Below are 27,386 nucleotides of genomic sequence, written 5' to 3' on the forward strand. Positions count from 1 at the left end.
CGAGGTGATCACTGTCATTTTTGCCCGTGACCAGGATGTCGTCCAAATAACACTGGGTCCCTGGAATCCCTTGCAGGACTTGTTCCAATGCCCTTTGCCAAATAGCCGGAGCTGATGCTACCCCGAACACCAGCCGGTTGTATTGGTAGAGACCTTTATGAGTGTTGATCGTGAGGTACTATTTCGAGGCTTCTTCTACCTCCATTTGCAGGTATGCTTGGGCCAGATCAATCTTAGTGAAGCGTTTCCCTCCAGATAGCGAGGCGAAAATATCTTCAATCCGCGGAAACGAATATTGTACAGTGTGAAGGACTGGGTTCACTGTCACCTTAAAGTCCCCACAGATGCGAACCTTCTTTGGTTCCCCAGGCATATTACTCAACGACCTCTTCATTACAGGAACGATGGGTGTAGCCCACTCGCTCCAGTCCACTTTGGACAGTACTCCTGAACGTTCCAAACCTTCCAGCTCTGCTTCGACGGCTGGGCAGATCACATAACGTACCGGTCTGGCCTTAAAAAACTTTGGGCTTGCATTTTCCTCTATTTTGATTGTCGCTGTTATGCCTTTTAGTGTTCCGAGTCCCTGCTGGAACACTTCTTGTGCGTCAGTTAGCATTTTTGACAGTCGTCCAGGTGTGATGTTGTCATCCTTTTTGGCATCTACAGTCAGTGCTTGTATGGAATGCCAATCTAGCTGTATCTTCCGGATCCATTCACGTCCTAGTAGTGGTGGTCCTCCATCTGGCAATACATATAGGTCCATTTTTGGTGTTTCCTTGCCGTTATATATAACGTTCACCCTTATTTTTCCTTTGGGGTAGACTTTTTGCCCCGTGTACGTCTTCAAGACAATCTTTGTATCTCTCAAGGGTATATGTGAGAATAGCCGCTTGTAGTCCCTTCGGTTTATGACTGTTAGGGCTGATCCTGTGTCCAATTCCATTTTCACTTGGACTCCTGCTATCTTGAGCGTGACCCCGATAGTTTGGTGGTCATCCGTTTTGATCACATTATGTAGTTTCAGACAACCCAGCTCCTTGCTTCCGGAGTCTGCATCACTCTTCTGTTCGTCTGAACTACTCTCCGTCACCTTATGTACCTTCTTGGACTTCTCCTGTGGAGATTTCTTGCTGCTGGTTTTCTTTCCCGACCTGCAGACTCTTGCTATGTGTCCTACTTTTCCACACTGTCTGCACACTTTGTCCTTGAACCAGCAATCATTATGGTCGTGTGTTGTTCTGCCGCAGTGATAGCACTTCACTGTTCCGTATGACATTTCATTTGTGCCATATTCTTGCGGTCTCCGTTGTATCTCTGCAGCGCCCTGTGCTGCTGCTTCGTGTGATACTGCAATGCTGAAAGCCTTGTCCAGCGTAAGATCCTTTTCTGATAGAAGCCGTTTCTGGGTTCCTTCACTTTGAAGCCCACACACAAACTTGTCCCTTAAAGTATCTGCTAGTCCCGTTCCAAACTGGCAGTGTTTCGATAGCTTGCGCAGTTCCGTTAGATACTCAGCATTACTTTCATCTTTATGCTGGTTCCTTTTGTGAAACTTAAATCTTTCTGCTATCAGCAGCGGTGTGGGGTTTAAGTGGTCCTGTAGGATTGACACTATGTTTTCAAAATCCTTTTCTACTGGCTTCTCTGGGGTTACTCGGTTTCGTAGTAAGCCATACGTTTTTGCACCCATTGAATTCAACAATACCAGCGCTTTCTTGTCATCTGGCACTTCATTCGCCTTGCAGTATACTTCTATGCATTCGACATATGTCGTCCAATCTTCGACTTCATTGTCGAACGCTGTGATACTGCCACTCTTCGGCATTTTTGGGTGTGGTCAGACTGGCTTAAAATGGCGTCTCCCGCGCTTTCCTTTCTTCCCCGCTGCGGCTTAAAATGGCATCTCCCGCGCTTTCCTTTCTTCCCCGCTGCGGCTTAAAATGGCGTCTCCCGCGCTGCTGCCAACGCCGCTCTCGGCGGTCCTCGTGGCAAATGGTGACGCCCTGTGGGTTTCGTGCGCTGCTCCTGTGCCGCTGCCAATGCCGCTCTCTGCAGTCCTTGTGGCAATGTCAGTGCCTCGCATTTTCCTGCGCGCCTCTCTCCCCCGTTGATGCTGCTCGGCCCTTGAACACCGGCTGCGCTCTGCTCTCTCTCGTCTCTCTCCCCGTTGATGCCGCTTGGTACTGAACACAGGCTGCGCCCTGTGCGCTCTGCCCTCTCTCTCTCCCCCGTCGACGCTGCTCGGCCTTTTTCTGTGCCGCTCGGTCGGCTCTAGCCGCCGCTGTCCGGGAAGGGTCTGCGCAGTACCTGTTGCCAGCCCGTTTCGCTGGACCACCGTGACTGGAAAGCCAAGCCTGGCTCTCGACAGCCTCCCCTGCGATGCTCAAATCTCCGCTGGATGACTGGGCGGTTGCCCGTGGTCGACGCCCGTGCTTCTGGACTCGACCTCCTTCCACTGTTCTCCAGGAGCGAATCCCTGGGAGGTGATGCAGAGTTGCAGGTAGGTTCGAATCTGCGTCGTCGCCAATGTTATATCCGTGTATCTTAATGTTGTGTCCTTCAATAATCAGACAACAGACTGCAGGGAACGGTCAACAGGTGTTTACTGAATGAGGGTTCAAACTGCAACTGACTGTAAAGATCACTACTCAGGGTCTATATACAGGTGTGGTCACTGCCGGTACTACAGGATACAGGAGCTGTAAAAAGTAGCTCTCCCCCTTAAAGGTACATACATTACAACTCCCGCTTGCTTCTGGTGGGCCCCTGAGCCACCAAACTGCAGTGAGCAGTAAAGATGCTGGCCAGCAGGATTCAAGAGAGAGTGGGGCAGTATGGCAGATCGTTCCATTTTAAAGGCCCCCCTGCCCCATTCCAGCAGGGCAGGGTGAGTTAAAATTGACCCCCCTGTTTAGTAACTTACAAGCAAAAAAGTTATGAGCTATTAAACTATTCATCTCATTGTTCTTTACTTTGTATTCTGTTCATACAATAGATGTGGGGATTTTGCTGTAAATAAAATAATTTCTTGTATAAAAATAATCAAAGCAGAATGTTATTGCATTGTTTAATAAATGTTGTAACACTCTTGAGTGACAACTGCAGTATTTATTAGAACGTATTAACAGAAAATAATAGATGTCTGAAGTAGGTTGCTGTCTAGAGTGTAATCAACAGGCTTATATATGGTTTATATAAATACAAAAACGGTTTGCTATAAGTGAGTTATGGGCAAAAAATCAATAGAGGCATTCAGATTTACACAAAGAATAATGTGGGGTGAGGCAGTTTTATTCCAGTTTGGGTCTTTTTTTGCATCAACCGCAGATATCATTGTGAATGCCAACTAATTGTGCACAGCCTAGGATTAATGATTGCAATCTCAATACTGCATGGTCATGGAGAAATAATCCTGAATTCATTAAGGAAAATCATGAGGGAGGTTTTCCACTGCAGCACTCCCGAGAGCACCAAAGTGGAAAGTCTCCCCTTATGTACCAATATACATTGTGATGGTTTATTAGATAGCACTTTCCTTTGCGTCTGACGTTTGGTTGCAATTTTGTGCCAATTAGTACTGCATTAGAAACTAGAACAAGACTAACTAAACTAATTTTATGTAGGACATTTACAGCAAGCAGACTTTCATTTCAGCAATCTGGGCTCGATATGGATCAGGATCCTTAGCTGAGTTGTTTAACATATTACATCACCCAATGCCCTATATTACCACCTTTGAAGCTCTCGCTGATTTGATATGTAAGAGAAGTGAATTGTACCTACCGATACATGTAAGTGCCTGTAATCATGTGAGACACATCTGGCAAAACTCGGTGGTCCCCAAAATGCAATTCCACGAGAATTTAATAAACACCTGCGACTTGCTGAGCCTAAGCATCAAGGAAACAAAAAATGGAAAGAGATAATGTAGTCATAACATTCCTCCCTGTACTCCCCAGAGTCCTGCCAGTCCTTTCAGCAATTACAGTATGTAAGGTTTGCACCCAATTCAAGGCACTAATTAAAATCATTAAAGAGACAACTTTCTGGTTGTCATGACTAGCAGTGCAGAGTTGCAATGGGCAGTTGGAGACCCATATTGCTAGATCTGTGCCACTTTTCTACCAGTTTTTTAGGTCAATGTAAAGCGGTATCAACAAAAACAGGTGAGACCTTCATTTAAATATTACAACACATCGAAATGAAGCAGAGAACCATTTTCCACCCACTCGGGATGGGTTTGCTGTGGGCACTTCTTTCACCCATATGGAGTGGCCCAAAGGGAAGCTCTATGTACAATGGAGCTCTTAAAGGGGCATTGGCTTTTTTGCCATTTATTTTATTTTCCATTTTCATCTTGTGTTGTTAGTAGTGGTTTTTGTTACTAATTTTTGGAGAAATTTGTTTAAAACATTTTCAGCCATGTGTTTTTTTGTTCCAATTTGTTCTGGAGAATATGGTCACGATTTTGCCAGCGGAGGCGGGATCGTGGCGGGAGAGGTAGTTGGCGGGTTCCGGTCCTGCTCCCGGCTGCAGTCGCTCTGTAAAAAAGGATTTCCCGTTAATAGGGCTTGGTAAGCCCGCCCTGCGGGGTTCCTGGCCAATTAAAAGGAAGCGGGTCTGATGACGTCATTTGATGACGCGTCATCAGCAGCTTTCCTTAAAGGGACCATGGCCGCATTCATTTTGACAGTTGTGCTGTCAGTGTTCTGCAGCATTGAGGTGCTACAAACACTGACAAGCACTGCACAAAGGTGCATGGCTGCACCCAGACTCTCGCATGACTCCCTCCATATGCGTATGGAGGGAGTCACAGCATGCAGGGTGGTTCCCTTCCCTTCCAAGGGAGGAAGAGACCTCCCCAGGACACCAATGCAGCCTGGTTGCACATTGCACAGCAGGACAAAAGCAGGGATGTCATCAGGAGTACATTTCTGTAAAGCCACACTCAACCTCATCCCCATCACTCTGCCTTCCTTACCCTACTCCTGCACATCCTTACTCACACCAACTTATCTTGCACCTACACCCATCCCTCTCTATCTACATTATCACTTCCCCATCTCACTAGCCAACCCTCAAACTCACCCTCATCCTAGTGCAATCATGGCAACTAACAGTACACAAGGGTAGGCACTTGGGTGTTTTAGCCAATGTTCACGTAAATTTTCTGTTAACGTGTTGTCAAACATTGAAATCTTTATTTTCAACTCTTTGTCTTATTGTACAGATCTGTGCTCACCTTTGGAAGTGTCTTAGTGAGTTGCAGTGAATGGTGAGACATAACGGTACCCCCCGCAATGGTGATGAGTGTGAACGGAATGTCTTGGTCATTGTAGGAATGCTTTATGGTGATGTTGTGGGGTGGTGTCAACCTGGCACATCATGTGCCAGCCAGGGTGTACAGCATCAAGTGAAGTAAATCTGGCCATGGTGATGCCATCGCTGACCTCCTGGGCAGCAATGTTGTCGGGTGCTGATGCCCTGTGTCCTGTGCAGCATCAGGTGATTGCGGAGAAGGTTGGTATTGTTGTTGGTGGTGTTGGTGTGCCTGGTGATGTTGGTGTTGGGGCTGATCATGGAGGGATTCAGAGGACCAAGGTGAAATTTTTTCAAGGGCACCGATGTTCCTGGAATAGATGGCAGCTGAAGTTGAGATGACAGAAGCGATCGGTTCATGATGAGAGAGCTTGCGCCAAGGAGGTGACAGTGGATAGAGAGTTTACTCCAAACACTTCCAAACTGCATACAGCTCAAAAGTGTCTTCCAAGTCCTGAAGGCTCAAGCTTCTGGCATTGGAAAGTGACCAGCTGTGGTAGCTTTCATACTACTTTTGCAGCTGTCACCTATTCACAGCAATGGGGAGACATAGAGAACCTGACCTACTTACCTGACATGATCTCCAAATGATGTGAACCCCATTATAAATGTGGTAAAATAGAAAAGGACTGGCAAAATAGTAGTAAACAATCAGTTAACAAGCAGTGAAGTCTCTTAAATGCCTCCCCCGCTGCTTGATGTCGGGTCTGTTCTGAATTCACAGACCCGACACTTTGCAAAGTTACATGGAGGCGGGATCGCAGCGGGTTCCCAACTTGCAGTCAATTATTTTGATTTTGACAGCGAACCTGCCTCCAAACCCGCACTCTGGGCGCCGGCAAAATTCAGCACAAATGTTCCCCATAACAGTATGAAATGTTTCTGTGGCACCTAAAAGAGTTAAATATTGTCTGTAAATTAACTAGAAACCTGACTATAATTGATGTAGGTATAAACCTCAGCAATACAAGAAGAATGGAAAAATGGGGGAATCTGAAAAGGGAACACATTATACAAACTTTCAAAGCTTTTGAAGTGCAAGCCTAGGTTTATGTGCTCAAATTTCTGGGTTGGTTGCTTGAATCTACAACCTCCTGCCTCAGAGATGAGAGTGCTACCACTGAGCAAAGGCTGACATAAAAATCTTTGGGTTTTGATTTGTGTGAACAATTCTCTCTAGTTTGGAAGGAAACATTGGTATCAAAGCCTAAAAGAGCAAATGTGATGCGCATAATTACCATCAAATGTCACTTCTGAATGTAATGAATTAGATAATAGGATCCAACATCAATGACACTTTAAGGAAAGATCTATTTTGTAATCATCTAATAAACAATTCACAGTTTGGCAGTACAACTGATTAACATTTGTTTCCCAAGATATATATGGGACACTTAGTCAACATTGAAACGTCAGCTTTGCAGCACTCAGTATCAAAGGAACATTTGATCATCTATGGCATCAAATTTTGAAGGTCAAGTTAATGTTACATAGTGCTTGTGGCCAGTGGATTAACTCATATTTGCCAAATTTTTTAATGTGAGTTGGTGTAAAGGCTTAACATATGTAGCACATAACATCAGTCCTGGTGTTCTTCAATAATTCGGGGGCCAACCTTCTTTGTTGCATATTTTAAAAGACATCTGAAAAACAGTCTGCTATTGCAATCTGGTAATCTATGTGGAAGACATCTCCCTGCAGGCTACTGTAACATCTCACTCAGAAGGAAGTGTGTCAGCTTTGAACCGGGATCTCAGAGATATTCAGTGGTGAGGCAAGAGATGGGAGGTTGTGCTTGAGCCCAGAAAGTGCTAAGCACTTAACATTACAAACAAGTCAACTGATCCTAAGGCCAACCTCCCAATATTTTCAACAATGAGAAGTTCACGAAGGTAATGAGTTGGAACTGCTGTGGTTGACTATTACTCTCATAATTGTAATGATATCAGCAAATAGTGATGGTATTTGCCTGTTTGATTATGATGCCTTACCAGCATATTTGCCTGTTTGATTATTTATGCCTGACCAGCAGATGGCATGTGAGAGAGGCAGAATTTAGTTTTAGTTTCGTTTTAGATGGATCTCTAAGATGGTGTCTCCTGTAATGCTGTTAACAGAGTTGAACAGACTTTAGATTAAAAGACATTCTCTTTCATGAATGTGTCGTCATTGAACACACATACAAATCAATACATGGTGTCAGAAGTGATTGAAAGAGATGAAGAGGAAAAATCTGAAGTGAAATCAGCTCTCCACATATTAGCAAGCCAAAAGAGAACATCGTTACTTACCTTTGGAGAATAGCTAACGAAGTGAAAAATGGTAGGATTACACCCACCGGCAAAGCTTCAGTTGACAGGTAATGTGGCTGAAAATTGGAGGAGGTTCAAACAACGTTTGGAGTTGTATTTAGCGGCAATCGGAGCTGACGAGAAAAGTGATAAAATGAAAGCGTCAGTGTTCTTACATGTCGTGGGTGATGAAGCGCTGGAGGTGTATAATAACTTCACATTCGCTGCTGATGAAGACAAAATGAAGCTGGATAAAATAATGGAACAGTTTGAGGCCTACTGCATACCTAAACGTAACGTGATGTTTGAGAGGCACAGATTTTTCACATGTGTACATAAAACGGGAGAGACTATTGATCAGTATGTGACTGAACTGAGAAACAGAAGCAAAACGTGTGAATTTGGGGGACTGACAGACTCGCTGATAAAAGACAGACTGGTGTGTGGTATTCCAGATAATGGTCTAAGGGAAAGACTGCTAAGAGAGCAAAATCTAGACCTGGGAAAAGCCATAGCACTGTGTAGGGCTACAGAGACTGTGAAGTCGCAGGCAAAAGAGCTGTTCAGTGACAGTAGCTGCAACGTGGATGCAGTGAGAAAGAACGGACACAAACCGTTTAACAAAAAGAGCGCCAATGTGAAAAAAGAGGCGTGGCCAGCGAACAAAAATGAAAGGGGCAATCGAAAGTCATGTAGTCGATGCGGTACACAGCATCCACCAAAAAAGTGTCCAGCATATGGTAAAACATGCAATAGTTGCAACAAAAACAACCATTATGCCCGTTGCTGTAAGAACCAAGCGCAACAAAGCAAGGTCCATACAGTAGATGAAAGCGAGATAGAGGAGTTCTATGTGGATGTTGTGTCTGAAAACAAAAAAGAAAAAAGAGACTGGATGTTGACACTAAAAGTGAATGACATACACATTCCATTTAAATTGGATACCGGAGCACAAGTTAATGTGATATCAGAGACTGATTTTAAGAAAATTAGACGCAGACCAAAGATACATGGAATAAAAGTGAAAGTGACAGGATACTCAGGTACTGATATACCAGTGAAAGGAAAATGCATTGTCAAAGTAACACACAAGGACAGAGAGCACACGCTAACATTAATCGTGGTGCCAAAGGATGTGCAAGCCATACTAGGTTTAATAGCCTGTGAGAGACTGAACCTGGTAAAGAGAGTCGTCATTGTGGAAAGCGAAGGAGAGACAGTCTATGATGAACTCATGAAAGAGTACAACGACCTATTTCAGGATCTAGGCTGCCTTCCAGGAGAACACACGATCAAGGTAGATAAAAGTATGCCAACGGTCATACATCCATGCAGAAAAGTTCCGTTTGCTCTTCAAAAGCAACTGAAGGCAGAGTTGGACAGGATGGAAAGCCTGAACGTGATTCAGAAGATAGATGAGCCAACTGAGTGGGTGAGTTCCCTCGTCGTTGTGGACAAAAAGAATGGAAAGCTCAGAATTTGCCTGGATCCAAGAGATCTAAACAGAGCAATAAAGAGAGAGCACTTCAAGCTTCCTACACGTGAGGAAATCATGTCACAGTTTGCAAATGCAAAGTATTTCAGCAAGTTAGATGCATCATCAGGATTTTGGCAGATGAAACTGGACGAGGCAAGTTCAAGACTGTGCATGTTCAACAGTCCATTTGGCAGATACAGATTCCTAAGGTTACCATTTGGCATTGCCTCAGCTCCTGAAGTGTATCACAAAACTATTCATATGATCTATGAGCACCTGAAGGGAGTTGATACATCAATGGATGACATCATAGTATGGGGAACCACGAGAACTGAGCATGACGAGAGACTGAAAAAAGTGCTGGAAGCAACAAGGAAAACAAACCTGAAGCTGAATAGAGAGAAATGCCAGCTCGGGGTGACAGAACTGACATTCGTGGGAGATATCCTTAGCAGTGAGGGCATCAGACCAGATCCCAGAAAGGTGTCCGCCATTGAGAATATGCCAAAGCCACAATGCAAAAAGGACGTGCAGAGGTTTAATGGAATGATCAACTACATGGGTAAATTCATATCCAACCTCTCAGAAAAGATGGCGCCACTGAGACAACTAACTGAAAAGAACATAGAATGGGAATGGAATCATGAGCATGAGAAGTCATGGAGCGATCTAAAGAAACTGCTCACAGAGGAACCAGTTTTGAGGTTTTATGACCCAGCGAGACCCATCAAGATATCATCAGATGCATCACAGAGTGGGCTCGGTGCCGTTCTTCTGCAAAAATATGACTACTGGCAACCTATTGCATATGCATCGCGCTCAATGACTGACGCGGAGACGCGATATGCTCAAATAGAAAAGGAGCTGCTCAGCATCACATACGCCTGTGAAAGATTTCACCAGTTTGTGTCAGGACAAGCAATCAGTGTAGAAACTGACCATAAGCCCTTGATTGCATTGTTCCAAAAGCCACTAAATAGCTGTCCGCTTAGAATACAAAGAATGATGATCAGGCTGCAACGCTATACACTGAATGTTGCGTACACACCGGGTAAGCTGATGTATACAGCAGACACGTTGTCCAGAGCTGTAGACCCAAGAGAGCCCGCAAACACCAAAATGGATGAAAAAGTGAACGCCTACGTGGACATGATCAAAAGTGCACTGCCCATAGCAGATGCAAAAATGGAGCTCATAAAGACTGAGACAAACAAAGATGAAACACTGAGACGACTGAGGAAAAGCATCTTGGATGGATGGCCCAACATGAAGCAAGACTGCTCACCTGACATGGCAGAGTACTGGAACTGCAGGGCGGAACTATCAGTGGTCGAAGACATCATCTACAAAGGAAGTAAAATAGTTAGCCCAAAGAGTCTGAGAAAAGAGATGCTAAAAAGGATCCATGGAGGACATCTGGGAATCGAAAGGTGTAAGAAAAGAGCACGAGAGGTGATGTACTGGCCACGAATCAACCAAGATGTGACAAATGAGGTGTCAAACTGCACAATATGCCTGAAATATCGAGCAAGCAATCCGGTAGAACCACTAAAGCCACACCCAGCGCCAGACAGACCTTACCAGAAGGTAGGCGCTGACCTATTCGTATGTCAAGGGAAGGACTATCTTGTAGTCACAGACTATTACTCCCTGTATCCAGAGGTTTGTAGACTGTACACCACCACTGCAGATGCTGTGATAACATGTATGAAAGCCATATTCTCCAGACATGGCATGGCAAGCGAGGTCTTCACAGACAACGGACCCCAGTTTTACAATGCAAGTTTCCGACACTTTGCCAAAGAGTGGGACTTTGTCCACACAATGTCAAGTCCTCACTTTCCACAGTCCAATGGACTAGTGGAAAAATCGGTCCAGACAGTGAAAAGACTGATGTACAAGGCAAAAGACGGTGGAACTGAATTCTACCAGAGCATGCTTGTATACCGCACAACGCCGCTCGAGTGTGGTATGTCACCAGCCCAACTCCTTATGGGACGTCTGCTAAGGTCAAACCTACCCATCCCGGAGAACCTCCTGAAAACAAAAGAGGGGGAGAAAGTGAGGAAGTTCAAAGAACAACAGAAAGAAAAGCAAAAGTACTACTATGACAGAGGAACACAAAACCTACCTGAACTCCACACTGGTGACCAAGTAAGGTTCAAAGACAAAACAAACATATGGACTCAGAAGGGAACTGTCCTGAGTGAAGTTCAACCAAGATCATACACCATTCAGACAGATGAGGGTGCTGTTCTGCGAAGAAATCGTCGGGATCTTCTCATGAGACCAGCCACAGCAAGTCAAAAGACTGACACTGTTGAACAACCTGATCACACAGCAGGTCAAAAGACTGATACTGTTGAACAACCTGAGCACACAGCTGAGAAATCATCATCTGAGGCAACAACTCAGATTCAAGGACAATCAATCAGAAAATCCTCAAGACACGTGAAGCCTCCTGAGAGACTCATTGAGCAAGTTTAAGGATGCTTGTTATAGAAGGAAGTAATGTAATCTTATTCTCTCTTCAAGTTCTAGTGTATTTACATATTTCATGTGAACACACAAAACAAGGTTAAAAAACCTTGATCATGATAATGATAATGTAAGTTCATTAAGTGTTACAGTTAAAATGCAGAGTAATACAAAGAAAACATGTTGTTAGATAAAAGTAAAATACTTTTGTTTTAAGAAAGGGAGATGTAATGATATCAGCAAATAGTGATGGTATTTGCCTGTTTGATTATGATGCCTTACCAGCATATTTGCCTGTTTGATTATTTATGCCTGACCAGCAGAGGGCATGTGAGAGAGGCAGAGTTTAGTTTTAGTTTCGTTTTAGATGGACCTCTAAGATGGTGTCTCCTGTAATGCTGTTAACAGAGTTGAACAGACTTTAGATTAAAAGACATTCTCTTTCATGAATGTGTCGTCATTGAACCCACACTACAAATCGATACAATAATGAGCGAGGGTGTCAATCTGAGCGAGGTTCCCAGACAGCTAACACCTGTCAGATTTGCGTAGATTGGCAGCCTACAAGGACATGAGTGACTTACTCACTATCTATGCCTTTCATCCATAGTAAGCTGCAATATGCACCTGTACCTTGGTCAGGTGCTTCCAAACAGCAGCCAGGGTTTTCCATTTCTGCAATCAGCAGCTCTCAATTTTCTGTCCATTAAAGTGAATGGGCAGAAATATGCAGCTGGCGAGTGCGGCAATGGAAAATCCTGGCACCTTTCATTAGAATTCAGAAGCTGCACATAATTAACAAATGCAAGTGCATCTTTGTGCAAATATCAGGTTACTCCATTTGCAAACAGGCACCGCTTATCTGCTCTGGGGTTTTCTATAAGACCCAGCTCAATTCTCCATTCAAGCTGATCCAGGTGTTACATCTCGGAAGCCCACCAGCACTGATACACTTAGAGGTCGCATTGAATAGCTAAATACACAATAGCCAACCTTCTGGAGCTGTGTACCAGCTCTGACAACTGTCCACCTACAATTGATCTTTTCTGGTTGCAGCTGTGGCAGTGTTTGACTCCTTTCCGCAATGTATTTGGCTTCTCCGTCTGACAGTTCTTTTTAGAGTTTAACAGGTGAGTAAATAGTTATTTATTGAACAATTAATCACATTATGGCCTAGAAATTCAGTATAGCCACGTTTGGGGCGCTACAGCCGGGTGGCCGCTAAAGTTTGCGCCCGGCGCAACTTCGCGCCACCTTCGCCGATATTCAGTGGCATCGCCCCAAGAGGTTGCTGCTGCGCTAAAACAGGCGATGCACGACTATCATTAGGCGCTAAGCTGGCGGCCCGGGGCGAAACCCCCGAGGGCGGGCGCAGCGCAGGTGCGGCGAGTTGCTGATTGACGGTGAGCTCTTAAAGGGGGAGGGTAGATTTGTTTGCCTGCCACGCCCTGCACACTGCAGCCTTGAAGCAAGGCCTGACCACTGCTGCTTGATCTGGACAACGCCCAGGACTATGGAGAAGGCCAACGTTTGCACCCATTGCAGCCCCCATTATATGTTTCCAGTCAATGCTATAGCTCTGAAGTTAAAGACAAGTGCAAAGCTGTGGCCTGAAGCCACAAGTACCTGTGCGAGTGTTGAGCCAAACCAGAAAGCTCTCTACCTTTGTCTCTCTGCAAAGATCCGTCTCTCACAAAGAAGGAGTGATGCAAAATGGCTGCCATTTCTACTGCAGGAGGAGTGCCCTTTAATTAGCGCCTCCGCGCCCCGCAGTGACTGGGAACCGTTCCCCTCCACCAGTCGCTAGGGGCGCCACGCGCGCAATAGGCCGGCGCCACTGAATTTCCGGTTTGGGGCGCACAAAGGGCGTTGCACGATGAAATGACATCAGGATCTGCGTGCGCAGCTGAGCGCGCGCAAAGGCTTTGCGCCGCCGCTAAACCTTTACTGAAGTTGGGGAGAGGTGCAGATCGCGCAGCGCCCGGCCGCTAGCCGCCTAGCGCCCCACATCTCCTCCTCCTAAGGCGCTAGCGGCTGGCGCAAACAACTGAATTTCTAGGCCTATGTGTTTAATTTTGTATGTTGTTGCCATCTGTTCCAGCAGCATTTTGACAGTAATGTGAATATATTTTACTGCTATTTGTGAGTGAAGGGCTAGTTTTCTGAATGCATGCTCCTGGCCTGGAGCTTCGTCCACCAGGAGTGAATAAACTGGGAAATTGTGAGCGTGCCACTGCTGTGAAAAGCTCCAGGCCAGGAGCACACATTCTAAAATTGGCCTGTTTGGGTTTAAATAACAGTTCTTTAAAAAGTGCTTAGAAATAGCTGAGAAATGTTGGTAATAATGGCAATTAATTGAATGACCTGACCACTGGGATTCGGTTCATCCTTGAGATGTTCAGGTAAAAGCTGGTATATACTGACAGAGAGAATGGCACCAAAAGCAGGCAAAGTCACTGTACCCCAGTCCCTGTCTCAGCATGAAAGAGTAATTAAAAAGAAAGCATGAACGCATGAGAAAATATAAAATTGTTAAAGCTTATGATTTTGTGATTTGCCCACAGAACCATGTGCATAAAACTGATCCAAAATCAATGTAGTTCAAAAAATTAAACACTAAGCTTTATTAATAATAGATATGTATTATACACAGCATATCTGAGAAATTGCACCTTATGAAATATGCATTAACATTTCAAATGCAGTAACTTCATAGACAGCAAAAAACTGTTTTAATTTCAAATTCATTAACTATTGAGATTTTAATTAAAAAATGTTATTTGTTCCTGGGATCTGGGCATCGCTGGCAAGGCCAGCATTTATTGCCCATCCCTAATTGCCCTTGAGAAGGCGGTGTTGATCTGCCTTCTTGAACCGCTGCAGTCCTTGTGGTGGAGGTACTCCCACAGTGCTGTTCGGGAGGGAATTCCAGGATTTTGACCCATCGACGATGAAGAAACGGCGATATACTTCCAAGTCAAGATGGTGTGTGACTTGGAGGGGAACTTGGAGGTGGTTGTGTTCCCATGCGCCTGATGGCCTTGTCATTCTAGGTGGTAGAGGTCGCGGGTTTGGGAGGTGCTGCCGAAGGAGCCTTGGCGAGTTACTGCAGTGTATCTTGTAGATGGTACACACTACAGCCACGGTACGTCGGTGGTGGAGGGAGTGAATGTTTAAGGTGGTGGATGGGGTGTCAATCAAGCAGGCTGCTTTGTCCTGGATAGTGTCGAGCTTCTTGAGTGTTGTTGGAGCTGCACTCATCCAGGCAAGTGGAGAGTATTCCATCACACTCCTTACTTGTACATTGTAGATGGTGGAAAGGCTTTGGGGAGTCAGGAGGTGAGACACTTGCCACAGAATACCTAGCCTGTGACCTGCTCTTGTTACCACAGTATTTACGTGGCTGGTCCAGTTAAGTTTCTGGTCAATGGTGACTCCCAGGATGTTGATGGTGGGGGACTCGGCAATGGTAATGCCGTTGAATGTCAAGGGGTGGTGGTTAGACTCTCGTTTGTTGGAGATGGTCATTGCCTGGCACTTATGTGGCACAAATGTTACCTGCCAATTATCAGCCCAAGCCTGAATGTCGTCCAGATCTTGTTGCATGCAGGCATGGACTGCTTCATTATCTGAGGAGTTGCGAATTGCACTGAACACTGTGCAGTCATCAGCGAAAATTCCCATTTTTGACCTTATGATGGAGGGAAGGTCATTGATGAAGCAGCTGAAGGTGGTTGGGCCTAGGACACTGCCCTGAGGAACTGCTGCAGCGATATCCTGGAGCTGTGATGATTGGTGACCAACCACCACAACCATCTTCCTTTGTGCTCGGTATGACTCCTGCCAATGGAGAGTTTTTCCCCTGATTCCTATTGACTTCAGTTTTACTAGGCCTCCTTGATGCCACACTCGGTCAAATGCCACCTTGATTCACTCGGTTAATCCCGGGGATGAGGGGATGGACATATGAGGAGAGGTTGAGTAGATTGGGACTCTACTCATTGGAGTTCAGAAGAATGAGAGGCGATCTTATTGAAACATATAAGATTGTGAAGGGGTTGGATCGGGTGGATGTGGGGAGGGTGTTCCCGATGATGGGTGAAACTAGAACTAGGGGGCATAGTCTTAGAATAAGGGGCTGCTCTTTCAAAACTGAGATGAGGAGGAACTACTTCACTCAGGGGGTGGTGGTCCATGGAATATGCTGCCCCAAAAAGCTGTAGAAGCTACATCATTACATAAATTTAAAACAGAAATAGACAGTTTCCTAGAAGTAAAGGGAATTAAGGGTTACGGGGAGCGGGCAGGAATTTGGACATGAGTCTAGGTTCGGATTGGACATGGCCCTGTGGGTAGCGGAGCGGGCCCAGGGGCCATGTAGCCTGATCCTGCTCCTATTTCGTGTGTCTAATTCTGTTAGATTCAGGAGATGGTTCTGTGATAGTAGATTGGCGGTTAGGATCAGATCAGCCATGATCTTATTGAATGGTGGAGCAGGCTCGAGGGGCCGATTGGCCTACTCCTGCTCCTATTTCTTATGTTCTTATGTTGATGTCAAGGACAGTCACCCTCAACTCAGTCTGGATTTCAACTTCTTTGTCCATGTTTGGACCAAGGCTGTAATGAGGTCTGGAGCCGAGTGGTCCTGGCAGACCCCAAACTGGGCATCAGTGAGCAGGTTATTAGTAAGTGCCGCTTGATAGCACTGTCGACGACACCTTCCATCACTTTGCTGATGATTGAGAGTAGACTGATGGGCCGGGTTGAATTTGTCCTGCTTTTTGTGGACAAGACATACCTGGCCATTTTCCACATTTTCGGATAGTTGCTAGTGTTATAGCTGTACTGGAACAGCTTGGCTAGAGGCGCGACTAGTTCTGAAGCACAAGTCTTCAGCATGACAGCCGGGATGTTGTCGGGGCCCATAGCCTTTGCTGTATCCAGTGCACTCAGCCATTTCTTGATATTATGTGGAGGGAATCTAATTGGCTGAAGACTGGCTTCTGTGACGGTAGGGACCTCAGGTGAAGGCCGATATGGATCATCCACTCAGCACTTCTGGCTGAAGATGGTTGTAAACACTTCAGCCTTGTCTTTTGCACTCACATGTTGGGCTTCACCATCATTGAGGATGGGGATATTCCTGGAGCCTCCTCCTCCCGTTAGATGTTTAATGGTCCACCATCATTCACGACTGGATGTGGCAGGACTGCAGAGCTCTGATCTGATCCATTGATTGTGGGATTGCTTAGCCTGCTTTTCAGCATGCATGTAGCTTCCCCAGGATGGCACCTCATTTTTAGGTACACCTAGTGCTGTTCCTGGCATGCTCTTCTACACTCCTTATTGAACCAGTGTTGGTCACCTAGCTTGATGGTAATGGTAGTGAGGGATATGCCGGGCCATGAGGTGATTGTGGTGGAATACAAATCTGCTGATGGCCCACAGCGCCTCATGGATGCCCAGTTTTGATAGATCTGATAGCTGCTAGATATGTTCTGAATCTATCCCATTGAGCACGATGGTAATGCCACACAACACGACGGAGGGTGTCCTCAGTGTGAAGACGGGACTTCGTCTCCCCAATGACTGTGCGGTGGTCACTACTACCAATGCTGTCATGGACAGATGCATCTGCGACAGGTAGACTGGTGAGGACGAGGTCAAGTACGTTTTTATCTCGTGTTGGTTCTGTCACCACCTGTCGCAGCCCAGACAGCTATGTCCTTCAGGACTCAGCCAGCTCGGTCAGTAGTGGTGCTACCGAGCCACCCAGAGTACATTCTGTGCCCTTGCTACTCTCAGTGCTGCTTCCAAGTGGTGTTCAACATGGAGGAGTACTGATTCATCAGCTGAGGGAGGGTGGTAGGTAATAATCAGCAGGCGGTTTCCTTGCCCATCCTTGGCCTGAAGCCATGAGATTTCATGGGGTCCGGAGTCAATGTTGTGGACACCCAGGGCCACTCCTTCCCGACTGTATAGCCACCCCTGGTGGTTCTGCCCTGCAGGTGGGGCAGGACATACCCAGGGATGGTGATGGAGGAGTTTGGGACATTGGCTGAAAGGTATGATTCTGTGAGTATGACTATGTCAGGCTGTTGTCGTGTCCATAGCCGGTGCCAAGTAGTCCATCCGGTTTTATTCTTATTGTTACACTGAATGGCTTGCGAGGCCATTTCAGAGGGCAGTAAAGAGTCAACCACATTGCTGGAGTCACATATAGGCTAGCTTTTTATTCCAGATTTATTTAATTAATTGACTTTACATTCCCCAGCTGTTATGGTGGGATTTGAACTCAGGCCTCTGGATTACTAGTAACATTACCACTATGCTACCATTCCCCAATGGAACATGCATTTTCAATGATGCTGACATCTCATAATTTTAACTGGCAGAATATGGATCCAATTATCAGAAACATGACCTGTATCAGACATTCAAACTTATTGTCTTTGTCCAAGATAATCTTTTTTTAAAGTGACCTTACGATCATTGTTTTGCAAGATGCTACTTCATCTCTATTTTGTGCATGAAGACTTTAATTCACAACCTCAAAAAACTTGATGCATTAAAATTTCTTTATATTTTTTTTATTCTTTCCCATTGCGTTTAGGTTCCTCTGTTCCATGCACCATGTCCCAGGCAAGAAAGCAGGCACGCAACATTTTCCCAAATCTCTAATTCTACTCCATTGAAACTGCTTAGCAGATAATGAAAAATATGGGCAAATGTACCTCTCTCATTTATATTCCCCCATCTCATTACCCTATGGAAAAAAATCTAAAATCTGCTTACCATCTATACCCAATCACTGAGTAAAGTTGCCAAAGGCGTAATTTAGACCAGCAGCTGAGGAAGGCTGATGATGGGATCTTAAGGATGAATTGCTGTTTCATTCTGCTGTTAGATAGTGTGCAATAATCTCAAGCAAATGGTATCTTATTACGAAAGGGTCAGAGGGCTCATACGCATCATAACTGTTCAGTCACTAAACAACTGGAGACCCAGCACATCCCAGGGATTAATGCTTTTGTCCAGTAAACCCTCAGGGAATCAGGACAGAGACTGGATTTGTACCTTTATCCAGTAAACTATTGGGGAATGGACCAGGCATCAATGCCTTTACCCAGTAAACCATCAAATAATCAGAACAGACCAGAGATCAGGGCCTTAACCTAGAAAATTATTGGGGAATCAGGACAAATCAGGGATAGGACCCTTTACCCAGTAAACTATCGGGGAATACATAGAATTACATAGAACTTACAGCACAGAAACAGGCCATTCGGACCAACTGGGCTGTGCCAGTGTTTATCATCGACACAAGCCTCCTCACATCCTACTTCACCTCACCCTATCAGCGTATCCTTCTATTCCTTTCTTCCTCATGTACTTATCTAGTTTCCCCTTAAATACATCAATGCTGCTCACCTCAACTATTCCATGTGATAGCAAATTCCGCATTCTCACAATCTCTGGATAAAGAAGTTTCTCATGAATTCCCTATTGGATTTATTAGTGACTACTTTATATTTATGACCCCTAGTTTTGGACTCCCCGACAAGTGGAAACAACTTCTCTATACCTACCTTATCAAACCCCTTCATAATTTTAAAGATTATGTCACCCATCAGCCTCCTCTTTCTAGAGAAAAAAGCACCAGCCTGTTCAGTCATTCCTGAAAGTTATAGGGCTCGATTATCAGTGTGCCATGTAGTTGGGTTTGGAGTCCCAACCCCATCCCGCCACCATGTCAGTTTCAAAGGAGGCAGGTACCCGCCCCGCACTGGGACCTGCCTACCCGAGGCGGGAAGGGATTTGTGCCAATTAACTGCCTGTTATCAGGTAGTTAACAGGCAGTTTATAGCCTAAACACTATTTTTAAGCTTGAACTGTGGGATTCCCGATGGCTCCAAACCACGGCAAGTTGGAGGAGTCGGGCCGTCGGGTTGAAGGGCTTGGAGGGGTCGAGATGTCGGTGTTCAGGTGAGTGATGGGTGCATGAGTGCAAAGGTAAGTGTGTTTGGTGTGTCTAAAGTGATTAAATAAGTTTTACATACATTTCCTTACCTTTTCAGCCTTCCTTCCTTTAGGTTCGGAGAGTCCCTCATCTCACCGGCTCAGAAAGCAGAATAGCTGCGATCTGTCAAAAGTGACAGCCTGCAGCTTTCTGTGCAGGAGAAATTTCTAACTGAGTCTGTGGAGAAGGACTCATGTTAGAAGTAAGACTGTCAGTGTTTGACAGCTTCAAACAGCTGTGAAACAGTGATATTTCATTTGTGAAAACGTCTTGACAGATGAAATTTCAGTCTGTGACGTCCCCTGTTGCTGGGTGGCCCTTAATTGGCCTGCTGAGCCCGCTTGGTGGGCTCAACAAGGTCAATCAAGTTAAAATCGCGTGGATTGGCCGCATCTCGATGGAGGCAGGACTACAACCCCGAAAGTTGTAGTCCCGCCTCCAACCCGACTTCTGAATGAAAATCCAGCACATAATCTCTCAGTTCTGGTATCATTCTTATAAATCTTTTTTGCACCTTCTCCAGTGCCTCTGTGTCCTTTTTGTATTATGGAGACCAGAAATGCTTAGAGTGGATAAGTCGCCTGGTCCAGATGGCTTACATCCCAGATTGCTAAGGGAATTGGGGGAGGAGATAGCGGAAGGGCATTCCATAATTTTCCAATCTTCCCTAGATGTCTGAGGATTGGAAATTGTTCATGAAAGGGCGTAAGGACAATCCTAGTTACTACAAGCCAGTCAGTTTAACATCAGTGGTGGGAAAAGTATTAGAAACAATAATCAAGGAAAAAATTAATGGGCACTTGGAGAGGTTTCAGCTAATTAAGGAGAGCCAACATGGATTTGTAAAAGGATAGCATGTTTAACGAGGTGGTCACACCATAGGTAAAGAGTGCACAGGCAGACAGGAAATGGGTGACCGCCAGACAGAGTAAAAGAACTAGGAAGGTAGTGCAGGAGTCCCCTGGGTCCATCTCCCTCTTCGACAGATTTTCCGTTTTGGATACTGCTGGGGGAGATGGTTTCTCTGGGGAATGCAGCAAGAGCCAAGTCCGTGGCACTACAAGTGGCTCAGTTGCACAGGAGGGGAGGAAAAAGAGCGGGAGAGCAATAGTGATAGGGGATTCTATCGTAAGGGGAACAGATAGACGTTTCTGTGGCTGCAGATGTGACTCCAGGATGGTATGTTGCCTCCCTGGTGCCAGGGTCAAGGAAGTCACTGAACGGCTGCAGGGCATTCTGAAAGGGGAAGCGAACAGTCAGAGGTTGTGGTTCACATTGGTACCAACGACATGGGTAAAAACAGGGATGAGGTCCTGCAACAAGAATTTAGGGAGCTTGGTAGCAGATTAAAAAGCAGGTTCTCAAAGGTAGTAATCTCTGGATTACTCCCAGTGCTACATGCTAGTGCACATAGGAATAGGAGGATCGAGCAGATGAATGCGTGGCTAAAGAGTTAGTGCAGGAGGGAGGACTTTAGTTTCCTGGATCACTGGGTCTGCTTCTGGGGAAGGTGGGACCTGTAAAAGTCGGATGGGGTGCACCTGAACTGGAACGGGACCAACATCCTTGCGGGGAGGTTAGCTAGTACTGTTGGGGAGGGGGGGTTTAAACTAACTTGGCAGGGGGATGGGATACAGAGTGGAGCTATAGGAGGGGGTGATGCACAGCCAAATATAGAAGAAAAAACAAGTCAGCCTGGAAGGCAGAGCAAATATGTAATGGCACAAGGGAATATGGCAAGGCTGGATGGCATTTATTTTAATGCAAGGAATCTTGCGAGTAAGGCAGATGAATTGAAGGTATTGATGAACACATGGGAGTATGATATTATTGCTATCACAGAGACATGGTTGAGGGAGGGGCAGGACTGGCAGCTCAATATTTCGGGGTATAGAATCTTCAGGCGAGACAGAGGGGGGTGTAAAAGAGGAGGGGGTGTCGCAATATTAATCAAGGAGTCAATTACTGCTGTAAGGAGGGATGACAGCTTAGCAGGTTCCTCTAATGAGGCCATATGGGTAGAACTTAAAAACAAAAAGGGGGCAAGCACTTTGCTGGGAGTGTACTATAGGCCCCCAAACAGTCAGGGGGAGATAGAGGAACAGATATGTAGGCAAATCTCAGAGAAGTGTAGAAATAATAGGGTAATAATAATAGAGGATTTCAACTTCCCCAATATTAACTGGGATAGTCAGAGTGTGAAAGGCTTAGAGGGTGCAGAATTCTTAAAGTGCATCCAGGAGAGCTTTTTGAGCCAGCATGTAGAAAGTCCTACAAGAGAGGGGGCGGTACAGGACCTAATTCTAGGGAATGTAGCCGGGCAAGTGGTAGAAGTGTCAGTAGGAGAGTATTTTGCTGACAGTGACCATAATTCGGTGAGATTTAAGGTAGTCATGGAAAAGGACAAAGATGGACCGGAAATAAAGGTTCTAAATTGGGGGAAGGCTGATTATAATGTGACAAAGCAGGATCTGGCCAAAGTGGACTGGAATCAGCTACTTGTAGGAAAATCCACATCAGAGCAGTGGGGGTCTTTCAGAAAGGAAATAGAGAGAGTACCACAATGCGGGTAAGGTACTGACTTGGATAGAGAACTGGTTGGCAAACAGGAAGCAAAGAGTTGGAATAAATGGGTCTTTTTCCGAGTGGCAGGCAGTGACTAGTGGGGTACCGCAGGGATCGCTGCTAGGACCCAGGCTATTCACAATATATATTAATGATCTAGACAAGGGAACTAGATGTAATATCTCCAAGTTTGCAGACAACACAAAGCTGGGTGGGCGTGTGTGCTGTGAGGAGGATGCAGAGAAACTCTAGTATGATTCGGACAAGTTGGGTGATTCGGCAGATGCATGGCAGATGCAGTATAATGTGGATAAATGCGAGGTTATCCACTTTGGTGGCAAAAACAGGAAGACAGGTTATTATCTGAACGGCAATAGATTGGGAAAAGAGGAAGTGCAAAGAGACCTAGGTGTCCTTGTGCACCAGTCGCTGAAGGTAAGCATGTAGGTGCAGCAGGCAGTTAAGAAGGCAAATGGCATGTTGGCCTTCATAGCGAGAGGATTCGAGTACAGGAGCAAGGATGTCTTGCTGCAGTTGTACAGGGCCTTGGTGAGACCACACCTTGAGTATTGTGTGCAGTTTTGGTTGCCTTATCTGAGGAAGCATGTTCTTGCCATGGAGGGAGTGCAGCGAAGATTCACCAGACTGATACCTGGGATGGCAGGAATGACGTATGAAGAGAGAGTGAGTTGATTAGGCTTATATTCGCTAGAGTTTAGAAGAATGAGAGGGGATCTCATTGAAACTTATAAAATTCTAACAGGACTAGACAAACTAGATGCAGGAAGGGTGTTCCCGATGGCGGGGGAGTCCAGAACCAGGGATCACAGTCTAAGGATAAGGGGTAAGACATTTAGGACTGAGATGAGGAGGAATTTCTTTACCCAGAGAGTGGTGAACCTGTGGAATTCTCTACCACAGAAGGCAGTTGAGGACAACTCATTAAATATATTCAAGAAGGAGTTAGATATGTTTCTTAAGGCTAAAGGGATCAAGGGATATGGGGAGAAAGCAGGGACAGGGTACTGAATTTGGATGATCAGCCATGATCTCAGTAAATGGCGGAACAGGATCTAGGGGCCGAATGGCCTACTCCTGCTCCTATCTTCTATGTTTCTATGTAACATGTTCCCATAAAGGTCAAGGGTGGGACCAACAAGCCCAGGGAACCCTGGATGTCAAGGGATATACAAGAATGGATTAGGAAAAAAAGGGAGGCTTTTGGCAGATACAAAGGACTAAAAACAGTGGAAGCCCTAGAGGAGTATATAAAGTGCAGGCGGGTACTTAAAAAAGAAATTAGGAGAGCGAAGAGGGGGCATGAAAAAACACTGGCGGGCATAATAAAGGAAAATCCCAAGGTGTTTTATAAGTATATTAAGGGCAATTGGATAACCAGGGAAAGAGTAGGGCCTATTAGGGACTAAAGTGGCAATCTGTGTGTAGAGCCGGAAGATGTAGCTGAGGTTTTAAATGAATACTTTGCATCTGTGTTCACTATGGAGAAGGACAATGTAGACATAGAAATCAGGCAGGGGGATTGTGATATACTTGAACAAATTAATATTGAGAGGGAGGAGGTACTCGCGGTTTTAGCAGGCTTAAAAGTGGATAAATTCCCAGGCCCAGATGAGATGTATCCCAGGCTGCTGTGTGAGGCAAGGGAGGAGATTGCAGGGGCTCTGACACAAATTTTCAGAACATCTCTGGCCACAGGGGAGGTGCCAGAGGACTGGAGGACAGCTAACGTAGTACATTATTCAAGAAGGATAGTAGGGATAAACCAGGGAATTACAGGCCAGTGAGCCTAACATCAGTGGTAGAGAAATTGTTGGAAAAAATTCTGAGGGACAGAATTAGTCTCCACTTGGAGAGGCAAGGATTAATCAAGGATAGTCGGCATGGCTTTGTCAGGGGGAGATCATGTCTAACCAATTTGATTCCGAGGGGGTGACCAGGTGTGTGGATGAGGGCAGTGCAGTTGATGTAGTATACATGGACTTCAGTAAGGCTTTTGACAAAGTCCCGCATGGGAGACTGGTCAAGAGGGTAAGAGCCCATGGGATCCAGAGCAATTTGGCACATTGGATCCAAAATTGGCTTCGTGGCAGGAGGCAGATGGTGATGGTTGAAGGTTGTTTTTGTGACTGGAAGCCTGTGTCCAGTGGGGTACCGCAGGGATCGGTGCTGGGTCCTTGTTGAGTCTGTGTGTCCCAGTTATGCTTATTATAAATCACTGGACACAGACAACAAGAATAACTTTAACAGGTCTTTACTATTCGGAGGTCAGGGCTGAACTGCCCAGCAAATCACTACACAACGTTTATATACCGGTGTGGTCACCACCGGTATTACAGTATACAGCAGCCAAGAGAAAGTAGTATATCTCTTAAGGTAGTTCTCTTAAGGTGGAACAGGTTACATACACCACAATCCTCCCTTTTTAGCTTAACAGTGTATATCCCCATTTAACATAACATAATAACATATATATATATATATACAACTTCATGCAAAACAGTTCAAAGATTCAGTCTCTGAGGAGGCCTCCTGATCCGAGTTGGATAACGCCTTTCAGGGGTCTCTGATTCTCGTTGCTGGGGTGACTCATCTAGTTGATCTCTTATGGATTGGACATCATCATCAGGTATATTCACTTCTGAGGTAGATGCTTCAGGTTCACTAACTTCTTCCACGGTTGTCTCTGCCGTAACCATGGGTTCGACCCTTGTTCTCGATTCTACCAGTTGGTCAGCATGACGTCGTATTACATTTTCACCAATATCTACCATGTACATCAGGGGTCCTTGTCTGGCCCGAATTGTTCCAGATTGCCATTTCTCATTTTTATAGTCCCGGGCTAACACTGGTTGTCCTATTTCGAAACTCCGAGTGGTCTTGTTATTTATATGCTGGAACTGTTTGTTTTCGACTTCCCTCCGCACATTTGGTTTTAACAAGTCCAACCTGGACCGCAACCTCCTGTTATAGAACATCATGGCAGGACTTTGGTTTGTCACTGCATGAGTGGCGTTTCGATATGCCAGTAGGAAATTGTCCACCTTGTGTTGTAGTGGAATCTGATCTTCGCTCATGGCCTTTATTGCTTTTTTGAACGTTTGTACAAATCTCTCGGCCAACCCGTTTGTAGCCGGATGATATGGGGCAGAGGTATAATGTTTCACCTCATTCTTCTTCATGAATTTCTGGAATTCTTCTGACACGAACTGCGGTCCGTTGTCTGAACATATTTGTGCTGGCAATCCATTTCTTGCAAATATCGTTCTTAGCACTGCGATCGTCTTTTCCGAGGTAGTGGTAGTCATCTTAATCACTTCTGGCCATTTAGAATGTGCGTCCACCGCAATTAAAAACATGGAGTCCATGAATGGACCAGCAAAGTCAATATGTACACGTTGCCATGGGGTTGAAGGCCATTCCCATGGATGCAGCGGTGCAATCGGAGGTGCATTTTGAACTTTTTGGCACCCTGAGCAGCTTTTCGTCAGATCCTCTATCTGTTGGTCGATACCCAGCCACCACACATAAGCCCTAGCAAGGCTTTTCATCTTGACTCCCCCCAGATGACCTTCATGCAGTTCCTTTATAACTCTCTCTCTTAACTTAGGAGGAACAATCACCCTTGTTCCATACATCAATGTTCCTTGACAGACGGACAGCTGTTCTCGTCTTGCTGAGAATGCCGGTAACAGTGAATCACCCTGTGCTGGCCATCCCTTCACTGTCAATTCGTAGACCCGGGACAGTGTCGGGTCGTTCCTGGTTTCTCCTTCAATACTTGCATTGGTGACTGGTAAACATTCGATGATGGTCGAGTGAAATAACTCAACAGGGTCAACCGTCGGTGCCTCCTCCGCTGTAGGTAGTGGCAGGCGCGACAGCCCATCAGCATTACCATGCTGCTTTGTACCTTTGAATTCAATCTGGTACCTCATTTGCTTTACAATAAACTTCCATGCATTCTAAATATGTGGCCCAATCTTCAACATCGCTATCAAAAGCATTGATGTTACCATGTTTAGGCATCCTTGCAAGTTTCTTTAAATTTTTCTTTTTCCCAAAATGGCGGCTTCCCGCGCTTGTCTTCTTCCCCCGCCTACTAAAATGGCGGCTTCCCGCGTTTGCTTTCTTCCCCCGCTGGCTGCAATGGCGATTGCCGTGCTGCTGCCGTTCTCGCCACCCCAGCGGTTCTCAATTCCCCGACGCTTCTTTTTGCTCCCCCGCGGTTCCCGTGGGCATTCACGCTTCCCCTGCTGTTGCGCCTCTCAGCCCCGCTTGCAGACCGGTCCTTTACACCGGCTGCGGTTGAGTTCTCCGTGATTCTCGTGGCCTTAACGCTGCCCCAGTCGCTGCGCCTCTCGGCCCCGATTGCAGCCCGGCCTTTTTCACCGGCCGCAGTCGAGTTCTCCGCCCTTTTTCCTCCGTTTTCCCTCCCCTACTCCACAGCCAACGCGGCCGACTTTCTGCTCGTGTCGCTGATCGGCTTACCCACCACCGTGGTAGAAGGGATGATCACTGCCTGTCGCTGATGGAGGGCTTCGTGGTCAGAATTTTTCTTTTTAACCCGGGTTCTCGATGCCTCCCGTGCGATGTGGTGCTCAGCAGGATGATGAGGGCGGATGCCTCTTCTCGACGCCCGTTCTGAGGACGAAGCTGCCTTGGATGTAAAACTGCCGCAGGGTAAGATCGGACTCGTCGCCACTGTTGAGTCTGTGTGTCCCAGTTATGCTTATTATAAATCACTGGACACAGACAACAAGAATAACTTTAACAGGTCTTTACTATTCGGAGGTCAGGCCTGAACTGCCCAGCAAATCACTACACAACGTTTATATGCCGGTGTGGTCACCACCGGTATTACAGTATACAGCAGCCAAGAGAAAGTAGTACATCTCTTAAGGTAGTTCTCTTAAGGTGGAACAGGTTACATACACCACAGTCCTTTGCTGTTTGCAGTGTATATTAATGATTTAGATATAATGTAGGAGGTATGATCAGTAAGTTCAGAGATGACACAAAAATTGGTGGAGTGGTAAATAGCGAGGAGGGAAGCCTCGGGCTACAGGACGATATAGATGGGTTGGTTAGATGGGCAGAAGAGTGGCAAATGGAATTTAACCCTGAAAAGTGTGAGGTGATGCATTTTGGGAGGACTAACAAGGCAAGGGAATACACAATGAATGGTAGGACCCTAGGAAGGACAGAGGATCAG

General features: G+C 45.8%; 1 protein-coding gene across 10 annotated transcripts in view; it reads right to left on the bottom strand.

Annotated features, from left to right (window-relative positions):
- LOC147103064 (adhesion G protein-coupled receptor B2-like) overlaps nucleotides 1–27,386 on the bottom strand; it is a 1,231,153-nt gene that overhangs the window by 655,509 nt on the left and 548,258 nt on the right. For all 10 annotated transcript variants that reach the window (XR_015072890.1, XM_085962346.1, XM_085962351.1 and 7 more), the window contains one exon: nucleotides 3,787–3,893. Coding sequence is in view for 9 of the 10 variants with exons in the window: in XM_085962346.1 (XP_085818472.1) it covers nucleotides 3,787–3,893 (107 nt within the window). In the remaining variant the exon portion in view is untranslated. The remainder of the gene's footprint in view (nucleotides 1–3,786; nucleotides 3,894–27,386) is intronic.

This window comes from Somniosus microcephalus, chromosome 20 (assembly GCF_052327205.1).
Source record: "Somniosus microcephalus isolate GS21.2 chromosome 20, FLI_Smic_1.0, whole genome shotgun sequence".
Classification (NCBI taxonomy): domain Eukaryota; kingdom Metazoa; phylum Chordata; class Chondrichthyes; order Squaliformes; family Somniosidae; genus Somniosus; species Somniosus microcephalus.